The sequence below is a fragment of the Mus musculus genome, chromosome 12 (assembly GCF_000001635.26).
Source record: "Mus musculus strain C57BL/6J chromosome 12, GRCm38.p6 C57BL/6J".
NCBI classification, from domain to species: domain Eukaryota; kingdom Metazoa; phylum Chordata; class Mammalia; order Rodentia; family Muridae; genus Mus; species Mus musculus.
The window spans coordinates 4,433,228-4,460,257 of record NC_000078.6 but is presented as its reverse complement, the minus strand read 5'-3'; the positions used below and the strand labels follow the sequence as shown (position 1 = coordinate 4,460,257).

Below are 27,030 nucleotides of genomic sequence, written 5' to 3'. Positions count from 1 at the left end.
CTTTTTTTTTTTTTTTTTTTTTTTAAAGACAGGGTTTCTCAGTGTAGCCTTGGCTGTCCTGGAACTCACTCTGTAGACCAGGCTGGCCTCAAACTCAGAAATCCGCCTGCCTCTGCCTCCCAAGTGCTGGGATTAAAGGCGTTCACCACCACTGCCCAGCCCAGAACTAACTTTCTGAAACTGCTTCTTGGTGCCAGCAGCCTTGGTGACCTTGAGCACATTGAATCACACAGTCTTTCTCAGGGGCCTGCACTCTCCAACTGTGACAATGTCTCCGATCTGTACATCCCTGAAACAGGGGGACAGGATATAATGGAGATAGTCCCGGCGGATGACGATGGTCCTCTGCATCTTCATCTTCATCACGACACCAGACAGGATCCGACCTCGGATGGAGACGTTACCAGTGAAGGGGCATTTCTTGTCTATGTAGGTGCCCTCGATGGCCTCTTTGGGCATCTTGAAGCCTAGACCGATGTTTTTGTAGTACCGAGGGAGTTTTTCCTTGCCGGTTTCTCCCAGCAGAACCTGCTTCTTGTTTTGAAAGATCTTAGGATGCTTTTGGTAAGCACGCTCCGTCTGAATGTCTGCCATCTTCCCGGCCGCCGGAGAAAAGGAGAGGCAGGGCTGCTCCCGGCTTCCTTATTCACCACGCGAGGTCCCAGAACTAACTTTCTTTATTGAGGTGAATATGAAGATAGGAAGACCCTGTTTGAGAGTTGTTGAACAACACTAAATCCTTTATATCTGGCTAAATATAATTTTAAAAAGATTTATTTATTTTATGTGTATGAGTGTTTTACATGCGCGCGCGCGCGTGCGTGTGTGTGTGTGTGTGTGTGTGTGTGTGTGTGTGTGTGTTGTGTGTGTGTATGTACTGTGTACTTGCCTGGTACCTGCAGAGGCTATAAGAACCTCTGAAACTGGAGTCATAAATGGTTGTGAACCATAATGTGGAATGGAATCTGTTATCCTCTGAGCTCTTTTTCCAGCTCCTGAACACAATTTTTTTTTATTGTTAAACCATTTGTAAAAAAGAGCTTGTAAGTGCTGAATTTTAACCTCTAAGTCAATGAAAGAGTAACTTTTACTGTTGTCTCTACTATAAACAATAAGCTTTACCCTGCTTTTGTGGAGTAGATATTTGAAACTCACACAAAGTGACTATTTGCTGTGATATAAGCTCTTTAGAGCCTTCCTCCTTCCAGCACCTGGTTGATAAGATTATAGGCTGAACAAGAAGGAGTGCAGGGCTTTGGGATACCAGTGGCAACGTTTTGACATCTGAAAATGTATCTGTAGTATCTCTGGAGGTCTTCACTTTTCTCTTACCCAAACTGTTTCCTTTTTGTTTACCTTTCTAATGCTTGCTTGATAAGGGCTATTGAGGTATTGTTAAAATTCTGACCAGTTATACATAACTAGGTCACTCCCTTATTTACTGTTCCATTGCTATGAAGACACACCATGACCAAAACACCTTATAAAAGAAAACATTTGGGGTGTGTGTGGGGGGGGGAATCACAGTTCTAGAGGGTTAGTCCATGACATCATGTCAGGGGAGATGGGAGGGTGTGGTTGTAGGGTGGGACGTAGGGGTAGTGTATGATCTCAGGCACGCAGGGCAGACACTAGGGCAGTAGCTAAACACTTACATCTTATCCCAAAACTGGAGGTCGAGAGAAAGCTAACTATAATGGCATGGGTTTTTGAAATCTCATAGCCCTCCCCCAGTGATACACTTCCTCCAAAAAGGCCACACCTCCTAATCCTTATCAAACAGTTCCACCAACTGGGGGCCAAGCATTTAAACATGCAAACAGCAGGAGCATGGGGGGGGGGCATCCTCATTCACACTACCTCACGAGTGTAGATCTTTATAGGTGATGAAACTATTTATTTTCCATATATAGTTTCCACTTCTGTTCTAAAGTTATCAATCCTGCACTTTCTAGAACTTGAATTTTTTAACCATATTACAATATTTTTTTCTCTTTGAATCAAAAAGTAAACAATATATATAATACTTGGCTGCATCCTAATAATAAATCCAAATGAGTGAAAGTATATAGAGTTAAGAGATGAAATTTCAGAAAATATGTTAATTTAGGCTATCTAATAGTACCTGCTCTTTATTTTTTGTTTTAGGTAGTAGCATGGTCTTTAATAATGCCCCTTTCCCTTGGATATAGTGATTGTGGCAAAATGGATAGTCATGTAACCAAAGCAAAGCAGTTTTAGTGTACTTACCTGAGATTCAAAACCATGTAGGGTGAGGGGCCAGGCTTATCCCATTGGAATTGCTAACCTGGATGAAAGTAGAAGTAGTACCATGAGGTCAGTGATTTGCTGTGGGAAGGAATGAGGCCATTAGTTTTCCGTCACTTTGACAAAACATGGGAGAATATCATCTCAAAGCAGGGAATATTTAGTTCGGCTCATGGTGTTGGGCCCCAGTCTCTTGTCTGTTCTTTCTGGGACACTGTGAGGGAGAAGGCCATGGCAGGGCTCATATGGTAGAGTAAAGCTGGATGTGGAATGACACCCAGACAGCAGAGAAAGAGGACTGGTCCTGGAACAAAGGCATCCCTCCTAAGTCCCTTGTCTAACAACTAGGCTCTGCCTAAAGTGTCTACTATCTCTTAGGAGCACCACTTGTCTCAGAGTGCCAAGCCTTTGACACATGAGCCTTTGGGGGAACATTCCAGATCCGTACACTAAGAGAAACCAGCATACAGACTGCCTGAGCCAGAGATTCACAATAATCACTCTTTTATGTACTCTGGTGTGCATGAGCACAGAGCCTTTGGACACTACTGAACCTTAAATAAGACCTACCCATTATTTCTCAGTTAAATGACCTAATTGGTTGCTTTATTTGCTAGTGCTAGTGTGAATTGGGTTTCTGGCTTTTGGAATTTGAAAGATTCTTGACTATTCTAGATCCTTGTTGGTACATCTATTGCTCACATACACATTCACTTAGACACAAAAAAGAAAAGAAAATACCTTATATGTTGTTATTGGCCTTTTTTTTTTTTTACTTACACTCATGGATATTTTTTGTCTGCTAGAATATGTAGGAGCCATTTTATCTTTTCAATGGGTAACTAGCCTTACAATTGTATATTATGTTGTTTATTTAACCAGTTTCCTTTTCATGAATATTAAGATAAAGTTTTTTAGATACCTGCTTTTAAGAAATATGTATTTAATTTGTGTGCATTTGTGTATATGTGTGTGGGCACACGTGTGCTGACACACTTATGGAAGTCAGAAGACACCTTGTGGGAGTTGGGTCTCTCCTTGTCAGTCTCCATGTGGGATCTTAGGTCCTCAGGCTTGGCAGCAATCACCTTTAACAGTTGAGCCATGTTGCTAGCCCAAGTCAAACAGATTTTCTGTTGCAAAATATGTTTCAGTAAATATCTTGTATCTGTTTCACATTTATGAGAACGTGTCCATGAGATTATTGGATAAGCACCTGATGTTCATTCAAATTTTCACTTCAAAGGCTACATTAATTTACCTTTCCACTAGCAGCATATAATAGCAGCTACTTTCCTTGCCTTCACTATGTTTATCTGTCATTTCTAGTTGGACATATCTGCTGGTTGAAGATGATAACCTTGTAGTTTATAGTACTTTGACTATTGGTAAAGCTGATAATCTTATCAAATATTTATTGTACTTAGGATTTCCCATACTAAAGTTCTAGTATTCAGGTTTGTTCACTATCCTTTTGAGCTGCTTGCCCCCTCCACCCCTTTTAAAATTAATTGTTTCTTTTATGGGCTTAATATATTAATGTTCTAGTTGTGTTTACACCAACAAGGGATGGCTTTGAAAGCTTGCTAATTACTTCTTTCAGAAATATATATAGTCTACTTCAAAACTCCTATGTATTTCTACATATATCTCTAGATATTCAGCTGACATCTTTGATAACTATCTGTGGAAGCCTGTTAAGTAGTCTATAGGTGTTTAACTTAGTTAATTTTACGACTGAACTGAGGTTTTGGAAAGCCTTTGACAATTTTCTATGTCAGAATTTTATGATTATTCTAGCCAAGCATGGTAGTCTCATATTGTACATATTGTAGTCTCAGAATTTAGAAGACAGAAGCAGGGGGATTGCCAGTAGGAGGCTAGCCTAAGCTATTCAGTGAGTTCAAGGCCAGTTTACATAACTAGTGAGATCAAAGCCAAGGGTTAAGGATATAGCTTAATGGTAGAGCACTTGTCAAGCATGTACAAGGTCCTGTGTTCAATTCCTAGCATCATGCACACACATGCTGTGCATGCGCGTGTACACACACACTCACACAGAGTTATGACCACATTGTGTTGAATGCTAGGAATGAACTGTCTGCTAGTTAATTGGTAACTCCTCAGAACTATTTTCAGTTATGGCCCTTTACTTATTTGGCTAGCTGCCATGAAAACATAGGTTGGCTGGCTACTTTGACATGTTACCAATTCCTTAATTTTTTATAAGAAAATATTCTGTACTTGATTGACTATGGAATATATGTACATATGCATATGCTATCATTTAGCTTCACTCAAGCAAGTGTGTATCTACTTCGGCACTGTTGCTTAATCTTTTAAAATATACCTAGTAATCAGAGTTATCATTTCTTGGAGAATTCCGGAAAACATACTCAGTACATTGCTTTACAGCCAATCAGTTTTTACCTGGATCAAATCAGAATGTCTGAGAACAGGCTGTGTTGACGACATTGTTTAGAGCGGGGTAAACTTGCTCTTACAGAGCTTTCTTCAGTATAATGCAATCAACCTTTACTGAGAGGCATTAAAACAAACAGCATTGTGAAATTGACTACACTTCTTATTGTGGCTTTCTCGGTGAGGCTTTATCTCCTTTATCGTGGTGCCCTTGTCAGTTTTGCTACTACTGCTACTACGGGAACTATTAACAGCTGATCTGAGGGCTGATACTCATACAATGAGACAAGATTGGATAGACAAATACTCTTAGCCGAGGCAAATGCTCATGCCCTCACCTTACTGGTGAGGATGCATGGTGTAAGGGTTAGGCGCTGGGCGCTGGAGCTGGACTTCCTGAGCCTGGCTGCTCTGCTGACTCCTGGACCGTGCAGCTTCACCTGCTGGGGCTGTAGCTCTTCATCTAGAAAATAGTAATAATGGCAATTATAGCTACTTCCTGAGTGTTCACAGGAAAAGGCTTAGCGGTCCTGCCTGGGGGTGGGAGGCTCAGTGAAGATGAGCTATGAGTATTTTCTTGTTTTGTTCTTCAGTGTTGTTAACATTAGAACACTTGTACTAGACTGTCCCTGATCATGGTGCCAGGACAAGCTGTTTTTCCTTTGACCAGCTTGTTTATACTACATAGTCATCACAACTCCAGAGACTTGATGAGATTTCTCTCTTTAGTAGGGAGCTTGGAGCCTCACAGGTGGCCTTTCCCTTACAATGGCATGTGAATTTGTGACATATGATTTAAATGGTATATTTACTGTTGACTTAATCTTAATAGTCTTCATTTTCTTTCTCTTTTTATTAGTTACCTTTGTGTAGCTGTAACCCTATGTTTGGCAGAGGCTATTTAAATGAACAAGGATTATTTTGGCTTATGATTTCGTGGGCTCCATCCATGGCTTTTTGGCTCTCATGGCAGTGGGTGTGTGTGGCAGAGGAGAGTTACTTATCTGGCACACCAGCTGCAGAGAGAAGAAAAGGACTAGGGACCCAGTGTAACTTTCAAAGTCACACCACAGTGGCCTTCTTCCTCCACCTGTGTTCACTCCCAAAGTTTCCACAACCTCCCGAAGCAGTTACCACAGCTGAAGAGCAGTACCGCCACAGGACTCTGTGGCAGACACCTCATATTGAAACCGTCACAAACTGTAATGCAGCCCTGTGAGCTGTCTCAAATATTGGGGGTTGGACTATGAAAATGAGTGATTTGTATTCTAATGCATGCTCATATTGAATTGTCACATTAATTCTCATTAATGATTACTCCTCAATAAGTCCATACTAAAATGTCCATTTCCCACCACAGTAGGTAGACTGCTTCTAGATCAGTCCCTTTTAGAGCCAATCCTGTTGAAGGCATGGATTTTCTCTCAAGCTTCAATTACATACATGTTCCTTTGTGGCTTCTCTTGTATTTTATTTTTTTATTCTTTGATCTTTGCTTCTGCCATCTCTTACAGATTTGAGAGTGGAGCTCATTTTAACAACCCATGAGTCTGAAGGCTTTGGAAATAATCTCTAGCATAAGTTTACTCATCCTGCAGCATAGGCAGTGTGAAGGCCTCCTGTTGTTGCTCCGTTTCTTTTTCAAAAGCGTGTCAGTTTATTGATTTACAAAGAAATGCTCCAAAGATAAAGCTTCAGGTTATGCCACTCGTGTATCTGCTCCCTCAGAGTGAAGTACATGACATTGCACTACAGCCTCCTTTTTTGTGAGACTTAAAAAAAATTAAGTCCCTCTCCTCCTTCCCCTCCTTCTCACTCCTCCCCTCTTCACACTCCCTTTGTAATTTTATCTTTTGAAGAACCTGGGTGGTTTGCCCTATAGAATTTTCTGCAGTCTGGATTTTGATTTAGTTTACCATGCTGCTGTGTCCCTGAGTATCTGATAAGTTGATATTTTGATGTAAAACCTGGCTAAGGTTTAATTGTGGGAGAAGAGTACAAGACATATGTAATATCTAGCTATTCCTTTACGATGTTAGCAGTGTTGCAGTTGCTATTGACTCTTGATTCTTAGAACATGGAAAGGGTCAGTGTGGTGTTTAGCTGAAAGGGGAGGCAATTTACACACTGAAAAGACAGGAATGCTACGGACTGTTTGGGGGAAAGCAGTACTGGCAGGAATTGAAGACTACCTAGTTTTGGCCTTGGCTGCCTGCACAGAGCTCTTTGTCTTTGCATAATTAACAAGAACAAGGCAGCAGCAGCCAATACTCACTAGTGCTTATTTTATACCAGGTTCTGTGCAAAGTAATTTATGTATATCATGTAATCTTATTTTTATAACTACTCTACTAGCCAGACATTACCATCTTTATTTCGCACTTCAGAAAGGTTAAATAAAGTGTCTAAGGCCTTGCCACTAAGAAGTTGACTTTAAAGGCTCTGCTCCACGCTAATAATGTGCTGGTGAGCACCTTGTTCTTTCATGTCTATGAAATGAGTGCATGTATATCGGCTTTGCAGAATTAATGATATGTTATTTGTAAAAATGCCATGAAAAATGGAGTCAACGTTAAAATGAGATGTAACTGAGCTGATAGCACACAAGTCAAGAAAAATGGTAGAAGTCTTTGTTTACAAGAGAGTGAAAATTTTGGAATGAAGGAAACCTCTAGTCATTTTCCAACTTCTTTACCCTTAGCTTTAACTGTTGCTGTTGAAATGTGGGAGAATTTGTTTCTTTTGCTAAAACAGAGAATGCAGAGATTTATAGGTGGTAAGCATCACATGGCAGAGGTTGCCTAAAACCCCCTTGTGAGCTGTGGTGCCAATTACTCCACGGGCTGCTTGCATAGGCTCAGGAGAGATAGGCTTAAGAGAGTAAGAGTAGAGTAGCAATTTATCTCTTTTTCTAAAAGGACAGATATTTATTACAAGTAATTTCATGAATGAATTGATAATATTTTACCTCCTAGGCTGAGTAAGTAGGTGTATTAGATGTTAAAATTACTTTTAACAGATTTTTATATGTTTGAACTACTTTGTAACTAATAAAGCTGTTAAAAACTTAGACCACTAATATTTGCATATGTAAGAGATTAAGAGAAAAAGGAAGAAGTCTGTTTCACTCATGCTAGATTGGGAAGTGAGTACATGGAAAGTTACTGTGAGGAGACCAGAGGCTTCAGCCAGGCTAAGTGGCAAGGCTCTGATGATCACTTACAGGTGTGCAGGGGACAGACATGCACTTTGTTGTTGTTTGTTTGTTTGTTTGTTTTGTTTTGTTTATTTTGCTGACCTTTGGTAATAGGTTTACTGCATTCTTCTAAGGCATAATTGGGATCTTTGGTTTTTGGCTCATTGCTTCTTGTGGCTCTTCCATTACTCTGTAAGTCATATAGAGTTATGCCATTTACTGTGGTCGAATAGCCAGAATTTCATTGTGAAATTCCCCAAAGACCTGTCTTCTTTATTTATTTTTAATTTAAAAACTCAAATTTATTTATTTTATTATATATGTATATTATCTATGTATGTGCACCATGTGGGTGCCTGGTGCCCACAGAGGCCAGAAGAGGGCATTGGATCACCTGGAACTGGAGTTACAAATGGCTGTGAGCCACCATCTAGGTGCTAGGAATTGAATCTAGGACTTCTGCAAGAACAGCAAGTGCTCTAAAGTGCTGAGCCAAGTTTCTAGCTCCCTCCTTTTTGTGGTGGCTTGTTTGTTTATTTATTTGTTGAGACAAGGTTCACTTTGTAGCCCTGATTGGCCTGGAACTCAGAAATCTACCTGCTTGGATTAAAGGTATGCATCACCATTCCTGGATGCTTTTTATTTTATTAAGATATAATTGATTTGATATGCCACCTTTTGAAAGTTTATGGTTTGGTGGCCATTGATGCTATCAGCACTACTTTATAGTACTAGATTATTTCACTATTGCAGAAGAAGTTTGCTGTCCAGGAGAAGTCACTCCTTGTTCCCCATTTCTGAGTCCTTGGCACCGCTAATATACCTGAGACCTCTATTGATTTCTCCATTTGGGTTGTTTTATATAACTGGTACTATATAATACATGACCTTTTCTGTTGGTTTCTTCTAATGTTAAACTTTCAGGGCTCATCCATATTAAAGCAGATAGTCTTTGTTTTTAATGACCAAATATCCTGTTACATTTCATTTAAAATATTTTAAAATTTTATTTATTTTATGTGTAAAAGTGTTTTATTTGCGTGTATGTCTGAGTATCATGTGTATGGCTGGGGCCCACCAAGGCCAAAAGAGGATGTGGGATCCCCAGGAACTAGCATTACAGGTGCTGTGAGGTGCCATGTGAGCATTGTCAGTCAGACCCGGGTCCTCAAGAAGAGCAGTCAGTGCTCTTAACCACTGAGCCATCTCTCTACCTCTCCCCTTTTGACTATTATTGTAGCTGGCTTTTTAGGGTAAATGTGCATAGCCAAAACAGGCTAGGCGTATCCACCTGGCTCCAGTATGCTAATTAAAAAAAGCCAAGTAATGTGAAAAGCAGAGAAAAACTTACTTTATGTGGCCACATTGGGAAGAGGAACAGATAAAGGAGCTAATGACTCCACGTCTAGCTTTGGGGTACTGATTGAGCATTAGACTTTTTTTTTTTTAATTATTATATGTAAGTACACTAGCTGTCCTCAGACACCAGAAGAGGGAATCAGGTCTTGTTACAGATGGTTGTGAGCCACCATGTGGTTGCTGGGATTTGAACTCAGGACCTCCAGAAGAGCAGTCAGTGCTCTTAACCACTGAGCCATCTCTCCAGCCCCCTGAGCATTGGACTTAAATAAAAGGATCTGGGCAAGAGGCAAGAGAGAATTGTAAGGAAGTAGTTGCAGTCAGAGTGTGGCCTGGTTGATGATTGTCTCAGTTCTGGTTCCTCAAAGTGGTCCATAGAAGTTCTATTGCTGTCTTTGCTTGTAAGGATTAGTCTGGTTCCTGCAAGATCATTTCTAACCCATGGTACAGCCTTGCCATTGTGTGTGTGTGTGTGTGTGTGTGAGAGAGAGAGAGAGAGAGAGAGAGAGAGAGAGAGAATGAGAGAGAATGAGAGAGAGAGAGAGGAAGGGAAGGAGAGGGAGAGGGGGAGAGAGAGAATGAGAGAGAGAGAATGAGAGAGAATGAGAGAGAGAATGAAAGAGAGAGAATGAGAGAGAGAATGAGAGAGAGGATGAGAGAGAGAATATGCCTGTGCAGGGATATGCTCTAAGTCTAAGAGGTTTTGCATTGCCTGGAATCTTAGGGTGGCCCAAGAGGAAAGGATAAGGGCAATGACTGATAGCTGAGTTTTCAGCCAGAATAAGGAAAGTAACACAGAAAATGAAGGCTGATGCCAGGCTTTCCTTCTGCTTTTTTGTTTCCTCTGGGCCCAAGTGGGGGCCAGTGTGCTCAGCGAAATGCTCCCTGGCCATTTGATTGAGTATTGCTGCTGTGATATCCATTTGATTATGAGTACTGTTGCTGTGATATTCATTGACGAGTTTTTACATGGACATTTGATTTTGTTTTTCTTGATTATATGAGAATTGAAATTACAAATCATATGGTAACATTATGTTTAACATTTTTGAGAACTCTGAGGAGTTTTCCAAAATGGCAAAAGCATTTTTACCCACCATTAGCCATCCTTCTTGGTGCCACATCAGTGTAAATCTGATTCTGACTTCTGAATCGAGGCTGAGTGGCTTCTCAGATCCATCTTGACCACTCATACATCTTCCTTAGGGAAACATTAGTTCAGCTCTTTTGCCCATTTTAAAAACTTGAGTCATCGTTTTATTATTGAATTATACAGTTTCTTCATGTATTCAGGTTGCAAGTCCCACGTCGGATACATGATTTTCCAATATATCCTCTTCTGTGTATGTTTTTTAAAACTTTCTTAGTGGTATCCCTTGAAGTTCAAAATATTTAAATTTTGATAAAATTCAATTGATTTCTTTCTTCCCGTGCATTTCATGTCATATCTAAGAAACCATTGCCTGATCTAGATTCAGGGTTGACATTTATGTCTTTGTGCTAGCTCAAGCTATTTTTGCTATGTAGTATGAGATAGATCTATAAGATTTGTATGACAAAACCTACGGTGGGGGTGGCTTGTGGGGGTGGCTCATGCCTTTAATCCCAGCATTTGGGAGGCAGAGGCAGGTGGATTTCTGAGTTCAAGGCCAGCCTGGTCTACAGAGAGAGTTCCAGGACAGCCAAGATTACACAGAGAAACCCTGTCTTGAAAACCCAGAAGAAAAAAATAAAACCCACTATCTTCCAAATACACATGCCAATAGCACTTTGTGATTTGCCTGTCTTGGCAACATTGTAATGGCTTTATTATTCTGCCACCTCATTAGTTTCTCCTCTGATTCTCTACTAATGAGTATTTTCTGTTCTTAAGTGGAGTTTCTTTACCAAGAGCATACTAACCTTTGCCCTTATCATAGACTGTGGGAACTATGGGTAAATTTATTGATGATGCAGTTTAAAAAACAAGAGGTTCTAGATGGTAGTAATTTTTTAGGTTTAGCAGTTTCTTTGACTAGTTCTGGAAGAACATGGAATGGCAAGGTAACAGGTAACATGTCTACCACAAATGCACAGGCTTCTGGAGCTGCGTGGGACAGGCCTGTGACTGATGCGTTCTCATATAAGGCCAATTTAGTATTCACTTGACTACTTTAACTGAAAATAACACATTTTTATTTCTCGACAACAGTCCAGTCCTATACATATTGCTAATAGTTTACATTGCTTACATTTTATTTGATTAAGCCTTATGTAGAGCAAGTTAGGGAAAAAGATTCTAGCCCCTAGCAGTTATGTCTTCAAATGAGAATTACTCGCATCACTAAGTATACTTGGTAAGCAAAGAGAGTCGGGAGAGTGGGAGGAAAAAAAAATCTTTGTTTACTTGTGTAACACGTTTACACACGTCGACAAAAAAAAAAAAACAACAACAAATATGAAGTGCTAGTGAAAACGTGGCAGAAGAGAGCCTTCCTGCACGGCTGGCAGGCACATATGTATCTACCATGGCTAGCCACTGCGTAAGCCACTATAGCATCTTCTCAAAAACCTGCAACAGATGTACCATGTGACCCAGCTGTACCATTTGTAGATACTTCTCAAAGGACACTAAATATACCACAGAGATATTTGCATATTGATGTTGTATTCTTCACAATAGGTAACCATGAAAGCTAGGTGTTGGACAACAGGAAATAGATTTTTTTTAAAAAAAAAAAGTGACGTGCACAATGGGAAACTTTCAGCAATAGAGGGAAGCTGTGTTGTTTATAGGATATGAAATGCAGCTGGACACAATGGTGTTGAGCAAGTGAAGCCAGTTTCAGACAAATACACTTTCTCTCATGTGTGGTTCCTGTGTGCTCTATAAATATGCACAATCACTTATGTATGTATGACATGAAAATGCCCTCTGTCTCTCAGTGCCATGTGCAATGGGCATGCTCAATGAACACTACTCTGTCTTGTTTGATTAATCTATCCAAGGAACAGTCACCTGTACAAGGACCACTGGAAGCCATTTTCTCCAGCTGTTACTTTTGGAGATGCTCTGCTCTTACCCAGGAATACCAGTGTTAGAAACCAGAGTTTTTGGGCTGGAGAGATGGCTCAGCAGTTAAGAGCACTGACTGCTCTTCCAGAGTTCAGTTCTCAGCAACCACATGGTGGCTCATAACCATTTGTAATGGGATCTGATGCCTTCTTCTGGTGTGCCTGAAGATAGTGACAGTGTACTCAAATACAAAAATTAAATAAATAAATCTAAGGAGGAGGAGGAGGAAACAAACCAGAGTTTTCAAAGGATTTGATATCTCCAAGTTAGAGAAAGAAGAGAAGTGTATAAAACAGTTCACTTGTGAGAACTGATTCCATACAGCGTAAGCTTAAGGTGGGCTTTCACAGTGTCTTTACTCCAGTGGTGACTTTAAAATGTTTACCTTATGTTGCCTGAACTTCTGTCCATTAAGCATTTTCTTGGAGATGCCTCTGAAGGGCTAAGGAGGTAGCTCATTGCTTGCTTAACAGATATAAACTCCTAGATTTTATTTCCTTCCTCCCACCCACTGTAAAAAGACACATCTCAAGTTAGGCTGTTTATTACTATTTTTTTTTAATACTGGTTTTTTTAGTATAGCTCTGGAGTACAATTTGCTCCCATTACAGATGGTTATGAGCCACCATGTGGTTGCTGGGATTTGAACTCAGGACCTCTGGAAGAACAGTCAGTGCTCTTAACCACTGAGCCATCTCTCCAACCTTGTTTATTATTTTTTAAATTGTTCAAATTATATTGTCCTATTTTAAAATAAATAAATAAATATAAATAAATAAATAAATAGTGTGTGGTGTTTTGTCTTCATGTATGTCTAGTGCCCTCAGAAGCCAGAGGCGGGTTAGATCTCCTGGTTCTAGAGTTAACAGATGGTTCTGGGCCACTATGTGGGTTCTGGGAATTGAATAGGTCTACAGGAAGAGCAGCCAGTGCTTTTAACCATTGATCCTTCTCTCCAGTCCCCCCCCCCCCCCGTTTTAAAATTTACAATAGATTTGTAATTAAAAGTGAGAGATGTAATTGTGGAATTTACCACAGAATCCAGGGGAAACAGGCATTGAGTAAGGTTAGAGTTTAGGTCTGTGGTAGAGGAGCCTTGGCTATATGAGAGTGGTATATACTGGGGGAGTGACGAATGGGGAATGCTCTCCACAAGGGTGGAATGGTAAAGACAACTTGTTTTATTAAAAAATGACTAGGATGGTCCTTTGGGGAGCAACAGTTTCGGGAAGTAAAGACATTTTCTCCGAGCCCTGTGGAATGATTCCTGCTCATTTGCTCAGAGCACAGGCTTCTCCAGTGCAATCTTTCCTCTGTCTCTTTTTAACTTTGGTAGACTTAGATGGAAGAATGAAGATTATGTCCAATCTGAAAAAGATAAAAGCAAATAAAAGCAGACTCAGCTGTAATTAAAATAAGCTTTTGTGGACTTGCCTGCCAATTGAACTATAACTCATGACATTTGTTTTATGAGTAGATGCTCATAAAATGCTAATAAATGACTAACATGCAGGCAAAATAGGATCTAACTTATTTGTCTTAGAGGATAGGGACTTCAGGATGAGCATATGAATTAAGGGAACAGTCTGAGATGTGGAAGGGATTTTGTTGTTCAGGTTATCACACTTCTGTTTGATTGTCTCTTTCATATGAAAACAGCTGCTGCAAGTTCTGGTCTTCCCAGCCTCATGTTCTCATTCACATATAAATCTTGGAGCTACTCTCTGAGGTTGTGTAGGGTATGTTTAGGTAGGTCAGGACTTGGCCATTTGATGATGACTTTGGGGTCTTCAGTTTTTGAAGAGGGCTGCTCTGTCTTCCTTTATACTTCCTGTATGCAGCTCTATTTCACTGGGCTAATGGTTTTTTCTGTGTCACTGTTTTCAGGCATGGAAACCCTTTTGAATATTCTCTAATCTGTATCTCGTTTAAATTGTTATTTAAAGCCTTACATAATGGTTTAGATTAAACCTGATCGTTCAGATTAGGATGATTATTTAATCAGTGTGATTAAGATCATCTAAATTTGTAATTCATGTTCCCCACCCCCATGGCTGTATTCCATGTTTTGTTTGCATCAATCAACTCTTTGATCATATAAATACCTTTAGATAAATCAATCAGCCAATTAACCTACCTTCCTGCTCTCATAATTGCCCACTAAGTCAGGTAGTTAGTTCCTACTGTCTTCACTGTAAACTAAGACTAGAGGACAGTGGCTCTCCTCAGTGAGCCTTGGGATTTAGGGGTAGGAGGATTAGGACACTGTGACTTATTAGTAAAGTACCTTTGAACCAGTAACTATTTAAAAATCGTAGTCCATCATTACTGATATTGGGAAATAACACAATAATGAGATAGTCATTAGATAAGACTTCACAGTGCGCTTTACTCAGAGAAATACTTTATAAGCCTTTAATCTTTTCACCCATATAGTCTTGTTCATAACCACATTTTATTTTCTAAAATTATAAATGAAGTTATACAATATTTTTTCTGTGTTTGGCTTATTTCACTTAGCACAGTGCTCCCTGGGTTCTTCCATATATGGCAAATGGTAAAACTTTCCACCTCTTTGGAGATTGAATCATATTTTATCATATAGATGTAGAGATTCTCCCTTTTCTGTTGATGGATATTGAGATTGTTTTCATATCTTGCCTACTGTGGTTCCTGCGCAGTGAGCACTGAGGATGCAGATACTTTTCTGATGCAGATACTTTTCTGATGCAGATACTTTTCTGTGGTTCCTGCGCAGTGAGCACTGAGGATGCAGATACTTTTCTGAGGCACTTTCGTTTTCTCTGTGCACATACACAGAGGAAGGAGGTTACTCAATTGTGTGGTACAGTATCACCCCCTTGTCTTCGGTGGATATCGTCTGTGACACCCTCCCCCAATGGATACTGAACACCTTCATATTTTTTTTCTCCTGTCCATGGAGATCTAATGATAAAGTAGTCTGCTATGAATATACACATGGAGCAAGAGACTAAGAATTGGAACTAATAATAAAATTGAGTATTAGAAGTACAAATGTAGTTTGTTTTTTTTTTTCCAAAGAGTCAAGACAAATGCCTATGTTTATGGATTGCAGTTTCTATACATAATTGAAACTATAGTAAGTCTAATAAATAGGGGAGACTGCTACTGTCCTGTCCTAGAATTCCTTTCTTTGGCATCTCCGCACTATTTTCCACAATGGTTGCACCAGTTCCTTACACCCTCAATGGCATGTATCTCTTAGGTTTCAATAATTCTTATCTCTTGCTGTGGGCTGCTATCATGAGGAGTTCACAGTGATGATCTCTTGGTGGCTTTTATTTGCATTTTCTCCTCCTCTTCCTCCTCCTCTTCTTCCTCCTCCTTCTCCTCTTCCTCCTCCTCCCCCTCCTCCTCTTCCTCCTCCTCCTCCTCCTCCTCTTCTTCTTCTTCTTCTTCTTCTTCTTTTATTCTTTTACAGTCCAGTCATTACCTCTCTCCGGGTCTACCCTCCCACAGTTCCGCATCCCATTTCTCCCCCCTCATCTCCAAGTACATGTACCCCCTCCTACCCTCACACCCCCCACTAACCCTACCAGGCCTCCCTGCTCCCTGGGGCCTCAAGTCTCTTGAGGGCTAGGCACATCTTCTCACACTGAGTACAGCCCAGGCGATCCTCTGCTGTATATGTGTTGGGGGCCTCAGACCAGCTAATGTATGCTGTGTGATTGGTGGCTCAGTGTCTGAGAGATCTTGGGGGTCCAGGTTAGTTCTGATGAGTAGTGATGTTCAGAATCTTTTCATGAGAATATCTATTCGGGTCCTTTGCCCACTTTATAAATTGAATTACGTTTTCTTTCCTCTAAATTATATGTGTTTTATAAAACCCTATCTTTATGCTTTGAAAGTTCCATACATTTATGCTGTATATATTGATTATATATCTATGTACCATGGCTTCCTTTCAATCCCCCTCTAACTCTTTACCCACTTTCTCTCCGAGCTTCATGTCTTCTGTTTTGTTAATGAAAATCCCAGTCAGTGCTGTGCATATGCACATGTGCATGTGGCCATCTACTGGGGCATGAGCAATCTATCTGCAGCCACTTAGAGCAGCTGTAGTTACCTGTAGAAGACCTGAATAAGTTACTTTTTTTTTTTTTTTTGCATCAATTCTTTATCAGGTACATGGTTTGCAAGTATTTTTCAGTGCTAGGTTATCTTCTAATCTTGTTGACTGCTTCTTTGCTTTTGTATCCTGAGTTTTGGTGTGATAATCAAAAAGTCGTTACTAAAACCAAGGGTGTTCTCTCCATGGTTTTTGTTTTTATTTTCTGAGACAGGGTCTCTCTGTGTAACCCTGGCTGTCCTGGAACTCACTATGTATACCAGGCTGGCCTCGAACTCAGAAATCCGCCTGCCTATGACTCCCGAGTGCTAAGACTAAAGGCAAGCACCATCACCACCACCCAGCCTCTTTCCATTTTTTAATCTAAGTTTAATGATTTTAGGATTTATGTTTCTTTAGTCTTTTAATTGATTTCTGTGTATAATATAACATTTGAATCCAGTTCCTTTATTTTACAGGTAGAAAATTTAAATTTATTATTTATTGTGGGGGCCGTATTATGTAGCCAGTGTTGGCCTCCAACTCTCACTTCTGCCTGTGCTCATGAGTACTGGTAGTATAGTCCCATACTATCTTGTTCAGTTAAAAGTGTTGATACTAATAGACATTAACTAGCTATAATGGCATAAATAAACATTCACATAGAAAGACTATAGCTATTGCTCATGTACTGTTCTTAATTTTGATCTAGCTTATTTTTAATCCAGTGACCTACCGTTTGACTATTTACCATTTAAATTTTCTTTCTTATATTATCTGACTTACTTAGCTTTGTGTTGTTAACAGGTACAGTGAACACGCTTTTAAATTATCGCAGCAAGTCTTGAAACCCATTCAACAGTGTAGCCTGGGATAGAGCAGAGAGGAGGGCGCGTGGTCCTGATCACTGGTTGGCTCTGAGTGGCCTCCAGGACTTCTTCGCAGGGCACAATTTTCTAATCTTCAGGATCCATCCTCGTTCCCCTCTCTAGAAAGGTGGATGTCACTTGTTCATTTCTGGTATTTTCTTGCTTATTCTCTGTAAAATTTACAGATATTAACCTATGAGCCATATTTAGCATAATGAATTTGAACTCAGAAATTTTTTCCTAGTGGCAAAGTATAGGCATGTTTTAGTTTTATTCTAAGATCTTTTAGAATGGTTTTACATTTCTCATAGACATTATTTTTAATTTTCTGTGCAACACACTATGAATTATTTTTTCTTAGAAAATAATTTTATTAAGTGTTTAATTATTTTATAATTTTAAAATTTATATCCAAGATTATAAAATCTACCAGGTAAAACCCAGTGTTTCCAGCTTTAGGGTTAACAATGGCTCCTCTCTCCCAGCTTATTTGTAAATCTTTTAGCTGTAAACAATCAGAATATGTGTCTGAATGACAGATGGGCAGTTAAGTAAAAAAAAATCCCAGCTAGGCAGTGGTGGCAGACTCCTTTAATCCCAGCACTTGGAGGCAGAGGCAGATGTAGCTCTATGAGTTTGAGGCCAACCTGGTCTACAGATTGAGTTCCAGGACAGCCAGGGCTACACAGAGAAACCCTGTCTTGAAAAACCAAAGGGAAAAAAATTCTGTAAGTTTGCTTACCATTAAAACTTAGGGGTGGATCACTAATAAAGAGTTGCATTCTTATTTATTTATTTATTTATTTATTTATTTATTGTATTGTCATGGGGCGAAAAACCTGAATCTTTTATCTCATCCTTTCTTTTTTTCTTTTTCTTTATTTATTTACATTTCAAATGATATCCCCTTTCTTGATTTCCATTCCAGAAACCCCCTATCCCATTCCCCCTCCTCCTGCTTCTATGAGAGTGTGCCCTCCCATTCCTCTATACTGGGGCATCGAGCCTTCATGGAACCAAGGGCCTCTTCTCCCATTGATGCCCAACAAGGCCATCCTCTGCTACATATACGGCTGGAGCCCTGGGTCCTTCCATGTGTACTCCTTGGTTGGTGAATTAGACGCTGGGAGCTCTGGTTAGTTTATGTTGCTGGCCTTCCTATGGGGTTGCAAACCCTCTCAGCTCCTTCAGTCCTTTCTCTAACTCCTCCACTGGGGACCCTGTGATCAGTTCAATGGTTGGCTGCGAGCATCCACCTCTGTATATGTCAGGCTCTGGCAGGCCTCTCACGAGACAGCTATGTCAGGCTCCTGTCAGCATACATTTCTTGGCATTCTTTCACAGTTCTTGGGTATGTGATTCAGATTTGTGGCTTTTGCCCATCTTGCCTCATAGGTTGTTTATAGGTTACTTCCTCCTTCAGAGTGCCTTTATTATTTATTGCTTACTTTTTAATAGTTATTTTAAAATGTGTGTATGAAACCAAGGGCATATCCACTTTTCTATAGCAATCTTCATTAATAAAAGCCCGATATATTCAAGTGGGGTTTTTAGATTTCATGTATTAATTTGTTGAAAAAATAAGAATTACTTTTGATAGTGGTTCTGGAACACAATCTAAGGTACACTTTTGGAAACTATTTCAATTTGTTGATTTTTCTATCTAGGAAATTGATTCTGACCAAACAAACAAACAAACAAACAGAAAAACCCACTGTTACCTTTTTCCTTTTAGAAACAGAGGTTGTTAACATTTCTTTTTGGGATGTTTAAAGCACGTCTATATGGAGGTAGAATGTGGGAGCATAGCATCGTATTTACTGTGGTATTAGAGTATTCTAAATCTTGTTTTTAATTAATTAATTAATTAATTAATTCCAGAGCTTGATCTTAGCTTCCCCTCCCTCCTCCCCTCCCAGTCTATCCCTCTCTCCTCACTACCCCACCTCCTCTGGTCCTTCCCTACTCTTCAGGAAAGGGGAAGCCTCCCATGGAAATCAACTCACCTTGGCATATCAAGTTGGAGTGGGACCAGGCACATCTCCTATTGTGACTAAGCAAGCCAGTCCATTAGGGAAAAGGAGTTCAAAGGCAGGTAACAGTCAGAGACATCTGCGTTCCTGCTGCATGCTCTTTGGTAATTAATTTCTGTGAGTCCCACAACCCAGGTTAGTTAATTCTGTAGGTTTTCTTCTGGTGTCCTTGACCTCTCTGGCTCCTTCAGTCCATCATCCCTCTCTTCCAAGGAATTCTCCCAAGCTCCACTTAATGTTTGGGCGTGTGTCTCTGTATCTGTTTCCATCAGTTGCTGGATGAAGCCTCTCAGAAGACAGTTATGCTAGGCTAGTCTGCAAGCATAACAGAGTATCATTAATAGTGTCCAGGGTGGGCTCTCTCATGGCATGAGTCTCAATCTTGGTCAGTCATTGATTGGCCATTCCTTCAATTTTTGTTCCATCTTTAACCCTGAACATCATGTTGGCAGGAACAATTGTGAGTCTAAGGTTTTGTGGCTGGGTTGGTGTCCCAGTTCCTCAATTAGAAGTCTTTCTGGCTACAGGAGATGGCCATTTCAGGCTCCATATCTCCCATTGCTAGGTGTCTTAGCTAGAGTCGCCCTCATAGATTCCTGGGAATTTCCATTGTCCTAGGTTTCTAGCTCATCCCCACACCAATTCTAATTCTCTCTCCCAGTTCTCTTTCCCTCTGTTCTCCCCTACTTGATCCCCCCTGCTCCCTTCCCCAACCCCTCCCCAACAGCTCCTTCCCTCTACCCACTGCCTTCCCATGTCTATTCTATTCCTCCTTTTCAGAGAGATTCAAGCATCCCTCTAGCCCTGCCCCCTCCACCTCTTGGGGTCCTCCTTGTTACTTAGCTTCTTTGGGTCTGTGGATTGTAGCATGTATTCTATACTTTATGACTACTATCCACTTATAAATGAGTACATACCATGTTTGTGTTCCTGGGCCTGGGTTACCTTACTCAAGATGGTCTTTTCTAGTTCCATCCATTTGCCTGCAAATTTCATGATGTCATTGTTTTTGATAGCTGAGTAATATTCCATTGTGTAAAAATACTATATCTTTTTCATTTATTCTTCAGTTCAGGAACATGTAGGTTGCTTCTGGTTTCTGGCTATTACAAATAAAGCAGCTATGAACAGTTGAACAAGTGTCCTTGTGGAATGATGGAACAACTTTAGGTATATGCCCAGGAGTATTATAGCTGGGTCTTGAGGTAGAGCTATTTCCAATTTTCTGAGGAACCACCAAATTGATTTCCAAAGTGGTTGTACCAGTTTGCACTCTCACCAGCAATGGAGGAGTGTTCACCTTGCTCCACATCCTCCCCAAAGTGCCATTGTTTTAATCTTCTTTTTGGTTTGTGTATTTATTTGTATGGCGGTAGGAACTGCATCCAGGGCTTCTAGTTTGCTAGCTGAGTCTTCCATTCAGCCACACACATAGCCCATGTGTTGTTTCACACAGCTCCCCATCCACTGTGTCATCTACATGCAGACCCAACATGGTGCCCTGAAGACATTCCTGGCCTGTCACAGGCGCACTCCTTCAGTTTCTTTGTATTTTGTTCCATTCTTCCTTAAAGATGGCAAAGCCCAAGGCCCATGTTTATTTGGACTTAGGTATGTAGCATCTTTAAAAAAACTCTCCAGAGCTGCTAGGAAGGGGAGGACTAAGTGAAATACGTGTTTTCAGTGTGAAGAGTGAATAGAAAAAATGTTTATGATTACTTAAAATAGATTTGAAAGATTTCAGGTTGCAGGGGGATTGCCTTTGGAATAAGGGGTTTATTAGAAGAGAAACTGATGTCACAGACAGCGTGCTGTGGGCACTGATCAGGATCATACGGACATTGCAAGTGAGGTGCCTATCCTGAGTGGACGTGTGTGCTTTCCAGTGTCTTTCATTGTGCTTTTCTTTGGAGAGGTTATTTACTTCCTTGGGTAAGGTTTTTGTTGGGGGTGGAGGAGAGTATGGGTAGGTATTTTATTGTACTTTATGTTTCTATGGTTATTGTGAATAGTATTGCTTTTTTTTAAAGATTTATTTATTTATTTATTTATTTATTTTATGTATGTGAGTACACTGTCCTGTTACATCTTCAGACACACCAGAAAAGGGCATCAGATTCCATTACAGATGGTTGTGAGCCACCATGTGGTTGCTGGGACTTGAACTCGAGACCTTTGGAAGAGCAGTCAGTGCTCTTAACCACTGAGCCATCTCTCCAGCCTGTATTGCTTTCTTTTATTCTTAATTGTTTATTTATTGTTTTGTGTATGTGGTACACATATGCTTACAGGGATGTTTGCCTGTGCTTGTGTTTGTAGAGGTCAGAGGTCAACGTTGAGTATTTTTCTCCATTGCTCTCCACCTTATTTTCTGAGACAGGATCTCTCATTGAATGTGGAGCTTGCTGTTTGGCTGTGGTTTGTCATATATAGTCTTCATTTTGTTGCAGTACCTTCCTTCTGGGCTCTCTGTGTCTCTGTCTCTGTCTCTGTCTATCTCTGTCTCTGTCTCTCTCTCTCTCTTTCTCTCTGTGTGTGTGTGTGTGTGTGTGTGTGTTTGTGTCTCCTCCCTCCCTCCCTTTCCAATGTTAAGATAATGAATTTTCTTGTTGCTTTTCTGCACATGTTAAGTTTGCCACGTGGTTTTGTCTCTGTTGATCTTATGTAATGTTGTTACTGATTTGTACATGTTGACCCGCCCCAGGTGGTCTTGATGCATAACTTTTAATGTGCTGTTGATTTACTTATGATCGTCAAGTTTATTAGCCTATAGTTTCCTTCTTTGTTGAGCTCTTGCCTCTAGGTTTAGATAGCAGCATAACACTGGCCTCACAGGGTGAGCTTTGAAGAGTTTTTTCCCACATTTATGGCATAGTTTGAGAATCGCTGTTTGTTCTTTAAAAATGTGTTAAAAGCATAACTGAAGCTATCTGTGTGCTTTTCTTTGCAGATACTTAGAAATATCATCCTTACTCATTTGTTCCAGTTTTTTATGTACATATTTTTGTTCTCATACGTTATGTGTCTAGAAACATCCCAGATGTTTTTTGTTGGCATGCACTTGTTTAGAGTACTTTGTATTGGTCCTTTGCACGTCTGTGGCATGCACTTCTTTAGCGTACTTTCTAGTGGTCCTTTGCACGTCTATGGCATGCACTTGTTTAGCATACTTTCTAGTGGTCCTTTGCACGCCTGTGGCATGCACTTGTTTAGAGTACTTTCTAGTGGTCCTTTGCACGTCTGTGGCATGCACTTGTTTAGCATACTTTCTAGTGGTCCTTTGCACGTCTGTGGCATGCACTTCTTTAGCGTACTTTCTAGTGGTCCTTTGCACGCCTGTGGCATGCACTTGTTTAGCGTACTTTCTAGTGGTCCTTTGCACGTCTGTGGCATGCACTTGTTTAGCATACTTTCTAGTGGTCCTTTGCATGTCTGTGGCATGCACTTCTTTAGCGTACTTTCTAGTGGTCCTTTGCACGTCTGTGGCATGCACTTGTTTAGCATACTTTCTAGTGGTCCTTTGCACGCCTGTGGCATGCACTTGTTTAGAGTACTTTCTAGTGGTCCTTTGCACGTCTGTGGCATGCACTTGTTTAGCATACTTTCTAGTGGTCCTTTGCACGCCTGTGGCATGCACTTGTTTAGAGTACTTTCTAGTGGTCCTTTGCACGTCTGTGGCATGCACTTGTTTAGCATACTTTCTAGTGGTCCTTTGCACGTCTGTGGCATGCACTTCTTTAGCGTACTTTCTAGTGGTCCTTTGCACGCCTGTGGCATGCACTTGTTTAGCATACTTTCTAGTGGTCCTTTGCACGTCTGTGGCATGCACTTCTTTAGCGTACTTTCTAGTGGTCCTTTGCACGCCTGTGGCATGCACTTGTTTAGCATACTTTCTAGTGGTCCTTTGCACGTCTGTGGCATGCACTTCTTTAGCGTACTTTCTAGTGGTCCTTTGCACGTCTGTGGCATGCACTTCTTTAGTGTACTTTCTAGTGGTCCTTTGCACGCCTGTGGCATGCACTTGTTTAGAGTACTTTGTATTGGTCCTTTGCACGCCTGTGGCAGAACTCAGAATGACTCCTTTTTGTTTCTCATTTTTTTTATAAGCCTCTCTTTTTTTCTTTGTGAGTGTAGCTAAAGATTCACAAATTTAATCTTTTCAAAAATCTAACTCTTAAAAACTCCACCTCTTTATTTTGTTTTCTATTCTGTATTATTTTAAATTGTATTTGTTTCCATTCTGATTTTTGTTATTTCTTTCTTCTACTAATTCTAGATTTGGTTTGAACTTACTTTCTAGGCCTTCAGTTGTATTTTCAGGTAGTTTATGTGAGTTTTTTTTTCTTTTATGTAGGCATTTATTGTTATAAACTTCCACTAAGAAACATTGTAAAACTTCAGTTGCATCTATGCATATGAGCTTCTTTGTGTGAGTATATATGCACATGGGTACAGGTGCCTTTGGAGGTCAGGGGCATTGAGCGTCAGGATCTGGGGTTGCAGGTGGTCGTCAGCTGCCTCACATGATAAGTAATGCCTGCACAGCGAGCCGAGCTCAGTCCTAACACAGTCTAATAGTGCTTTTGCTGTATCTTGTTAGTTTTGGTTTCTATTTTCACTTGTTTCAAGGACATTTTCATTTCTTTCTCTCTTTGAGTCAATTGGATTGCCTCAGTTGTTCATAGTGGATCAGCAAGGTCGTGATGGCCTCTGAGCTGTGTTGAGAAGTACTGATTGCTGGAGGATGGCTTTTCTGATAAACAAGTTACTTTTTTCCCAGATTATTTCATCAGTTTTTCCCTGACCCATAAGGTTTCTATTGAGATGTCTGTCTATTGAATTTCTTTTATATTTGAAGTACTACTTATTTTAGACTTCTTCATACTGTGCTTTTTAAATTTGACTATAATAAGCCACAGAGGGGATCTTTCTTGGTCACATCCATTTGAAGATCTCTGAGCTTCTTCAGTCTGGATGTCTCTATATTTGTTAACATTTGGGTCATTTGTGCTGTTATTTCATTAAGTTTTTCTGTGCCTTTTTTCTCCTCTTCTCCTTTTGAAGTATCCATAGTTCCAATATTTGTCTACATAATTCTAGTTTATAAGTCTCAGGCTATAGTACTTTATTTCTTCCATGAAAATGAAAGTAACTCTGGGCTAGGCCTTTGAATCTTGCAGGAGACCTGGGTTCAATTCCCAGCATCCACATCTCACAACCATCTGTAAGTCTAGCTCCAGGAAATCTAATGCCCTGCCTTCATTCACATGTGCTTTCCAAACATTGATGCATTATTAAAAATAAAGTAGACCTTTAAAAGAAACTTTAATCTTACTGGCTATTTTAAAAATCTAAAATTAAGCTCAAATCTGCTTTATCTAGATTGTTGTTGAGATTTGTGCATGAGCACACATGTGTATACATGCATGTGAACATAGAGATGTGTGCGTGCACGTGCACATACATCAGATTCACTTCTCCCACCGCCCTTTCTATCCCTCTACTCTACTTGCTCATCCCATGATGCACTTCAATAGCATCTGCTTTTATGTAAAAATCTCGATTCCATTTATAAGAGAAAATATACTCTGCCATTACCATCGCCAAGATTTGTCTGGTTCTTTTTCAAGACCTGTTGGGTCTTTCCCATGATCTCTGTCTCTGGTGAGGTTTTCTGTTTTCATTGAATTATCTGTATTCCCTTATATCTTGTTAAATTGTTAAAACTATTATTTTAAATTATTTTTTCAGGCACTTTATGTCTTTTCCTTTAGAGTCTGCTGCTGGGGTTGGAATGTTCTTTTGGAGCCATTATTGTATTCTTCCTCTTGTATTCTTCTTGTGTCCCCACATTTGCACATTAGGTGGGTCTGTTGTCACCTCACCCAGTTTTATCATTGGCTTTTGTAGTGATAGCCTGGCTCCTGGTGATTAGTCTTGGATGTCTTTTGGGTTGATGGTGGTGTTGTAGTCACCCATGAATGCAGTGATGTACTCTCCACATACTTCAATTGCAATCACATCGGTGATTCCTGTTGGGTCAATGCCTAGGCTGCAGGAGTATGTGGTTTTATCCGTTGTCACTCATCTCTTTTAGGTGAGAAGTGTCTGCTGGCCATTTTGTATGTGGCATATCCTATAATGTTTGTGGGGGTGCCTTTTTAATTTCTGTAGGGCCCCCAGGGACCAAGCCAGTCTGATTGATCTTGATTGGCCTGGAGGTCCCCAAAGTAGCTTTGGGAAATTACTAATGTCTGAGGAATACAGTGGAACGGTATTGCACTGGTGGACTTAGACGTGAGATGTGACACATACCAGTGTCCATAGGTTGCCCTGACTGCCTTTGCAGACTTCAGCTACTGAAGTTGCTTAGAATAGGTTGCATAGCCTTCTCTAAGCTGCAAACTGCAAGGGTATGAGCTAGACCACTTTGTTTCTTTGCTGGTTTTTAAGCGTGATATTTCTAACTTCACAATAAAAATGATCTCAGAGAATCTGATAATAGTACAAGACTAGTTAGAACAGCTGGGGTATACTTCTCAGTTGAAAGCTATCATGGTACAAATTCTATTTTAATTGAAATGTTAAAATTTTCCTAGTTTGTTTCTAAGAGGGAAAAGGTGATAACCCATTATTAAAACAGGCAAGCCAAAATGTATTTTCCTTTTGTGCAAGCTAACAGTATGCAAGTTTAGGAACTTTATATAGCTTTTAAAGTTAGGAGGTGCCTTTTTATGCTTGTTTATTATTATGTTTTTTAGACAGGTCCCCACTATGTAGTCTTAGCTACACAGCTAGTCACTATGTAAACCAGACTGGTCCTAATTTCACAAACGCTGAGATTAAAGGTGTGTGTGACTATACCTGGTTGTTTAAGATACCTAACAAAATTATAGAATTCCATAAAACTAGCAGGCAACATCTTTGTATGTTATTTGGATTTTGGTAAAAATTAGTAGCCATTGAAGGGTGACGACTGGGAAAGGTACAGATTCATTCTTGCTGATTTTAAAAGACAGATGGAACATTCACACTCCCTTTTGCTCTTCTTTACCAAACCTATAGAAAAAAATACTTAAAAAAACCCACCCATATTTAGCTATGTTGGTACAAGAAGGGGAACTTTTGGTAATTCAGAAACTGGTGAATTTCTAAAAATAGGGTTTCTGTGGGTGATACTCATGCCCAGAGAGGTGGGATATGAGTAGGAGCAGAAAAGTTCCCAGAATAATTAATAGAGTGATTGTTTAGCATTGCTGCAACTTAGCAACCAGGCAGCTCTGAGTGCTGTACATTCTAACAACAGTTAGATCCAAACAGATGGTCTGCTCCATGGCTAAGAGGCGTGGAACAACTGGCTCTACCTTTCTGGGAAGCGCCCAGGATAACTAGCTAAGCTTATACCTGTAAGACCAGATAGTAATCCTGCCTCGTGGCATGCTGTGTTCTCCTCCACTCCTGCAACCAGTGCGAGATGAGTGTTACTTCCATAGTAAGGAGTATCAAATTCAGCAGAGTGTAACAGGATCGTAAGTACAGAAACAAGCATCACCGAATGTTTCACTAAACCAGTACCATAAAACGGAACCAATAAACAGGAGACTTTAGGGTCAAGTAATAAGTTACAACAGAGTTCTAGTCATTGTAGTATCTAGTAAATGTGGTTAGTCATGTTATACAATGAGTTTCTTATACCCTTTAAAGAGACAAGAAGTTTTAAAACAAGAGCAAACTTTTGT

General features: G+C 40.1%; 2 protein-coding genes across 6 annotated transcripts in view; one reads left to right on the top strand and one right to left on the bottom strand.

The window, feature by feature from the left end:
• Nucleotides 1-27,030, top strand: part of Ncoa1 (nuclear receptor coactivator 1) — a 229,845-nt gene that overhangs the window by 16,949 nt on the left and 185,866 nt on the right. The gene's annotated exons all lie outside the window — the stretch shown is intronic.
• Nucleotides 160-655, bottom strand: Gm51963 (predicted gene, 51963). Its single transcript, XM_030247018.1, has one exon. It carries the CDS (start codon nucleotides 592-594, stop codon nucleotides 226-228), a length of 369 nt encoding a protein of 122 aa, XP_030102878.1. The 5' UTR covers nucleotides 595-655; the 3' UTR covers nucleotides 160-225.

Excerpts from the sequence above, each read along its gene's own strand:
- Gm51963 (XM_030247018.1), bottom strand. The coding sequence starts at position 594 with ATGGCAGACATTCAGACGGAGCGTGCTTACCAAAAGCATCCTAAGATC.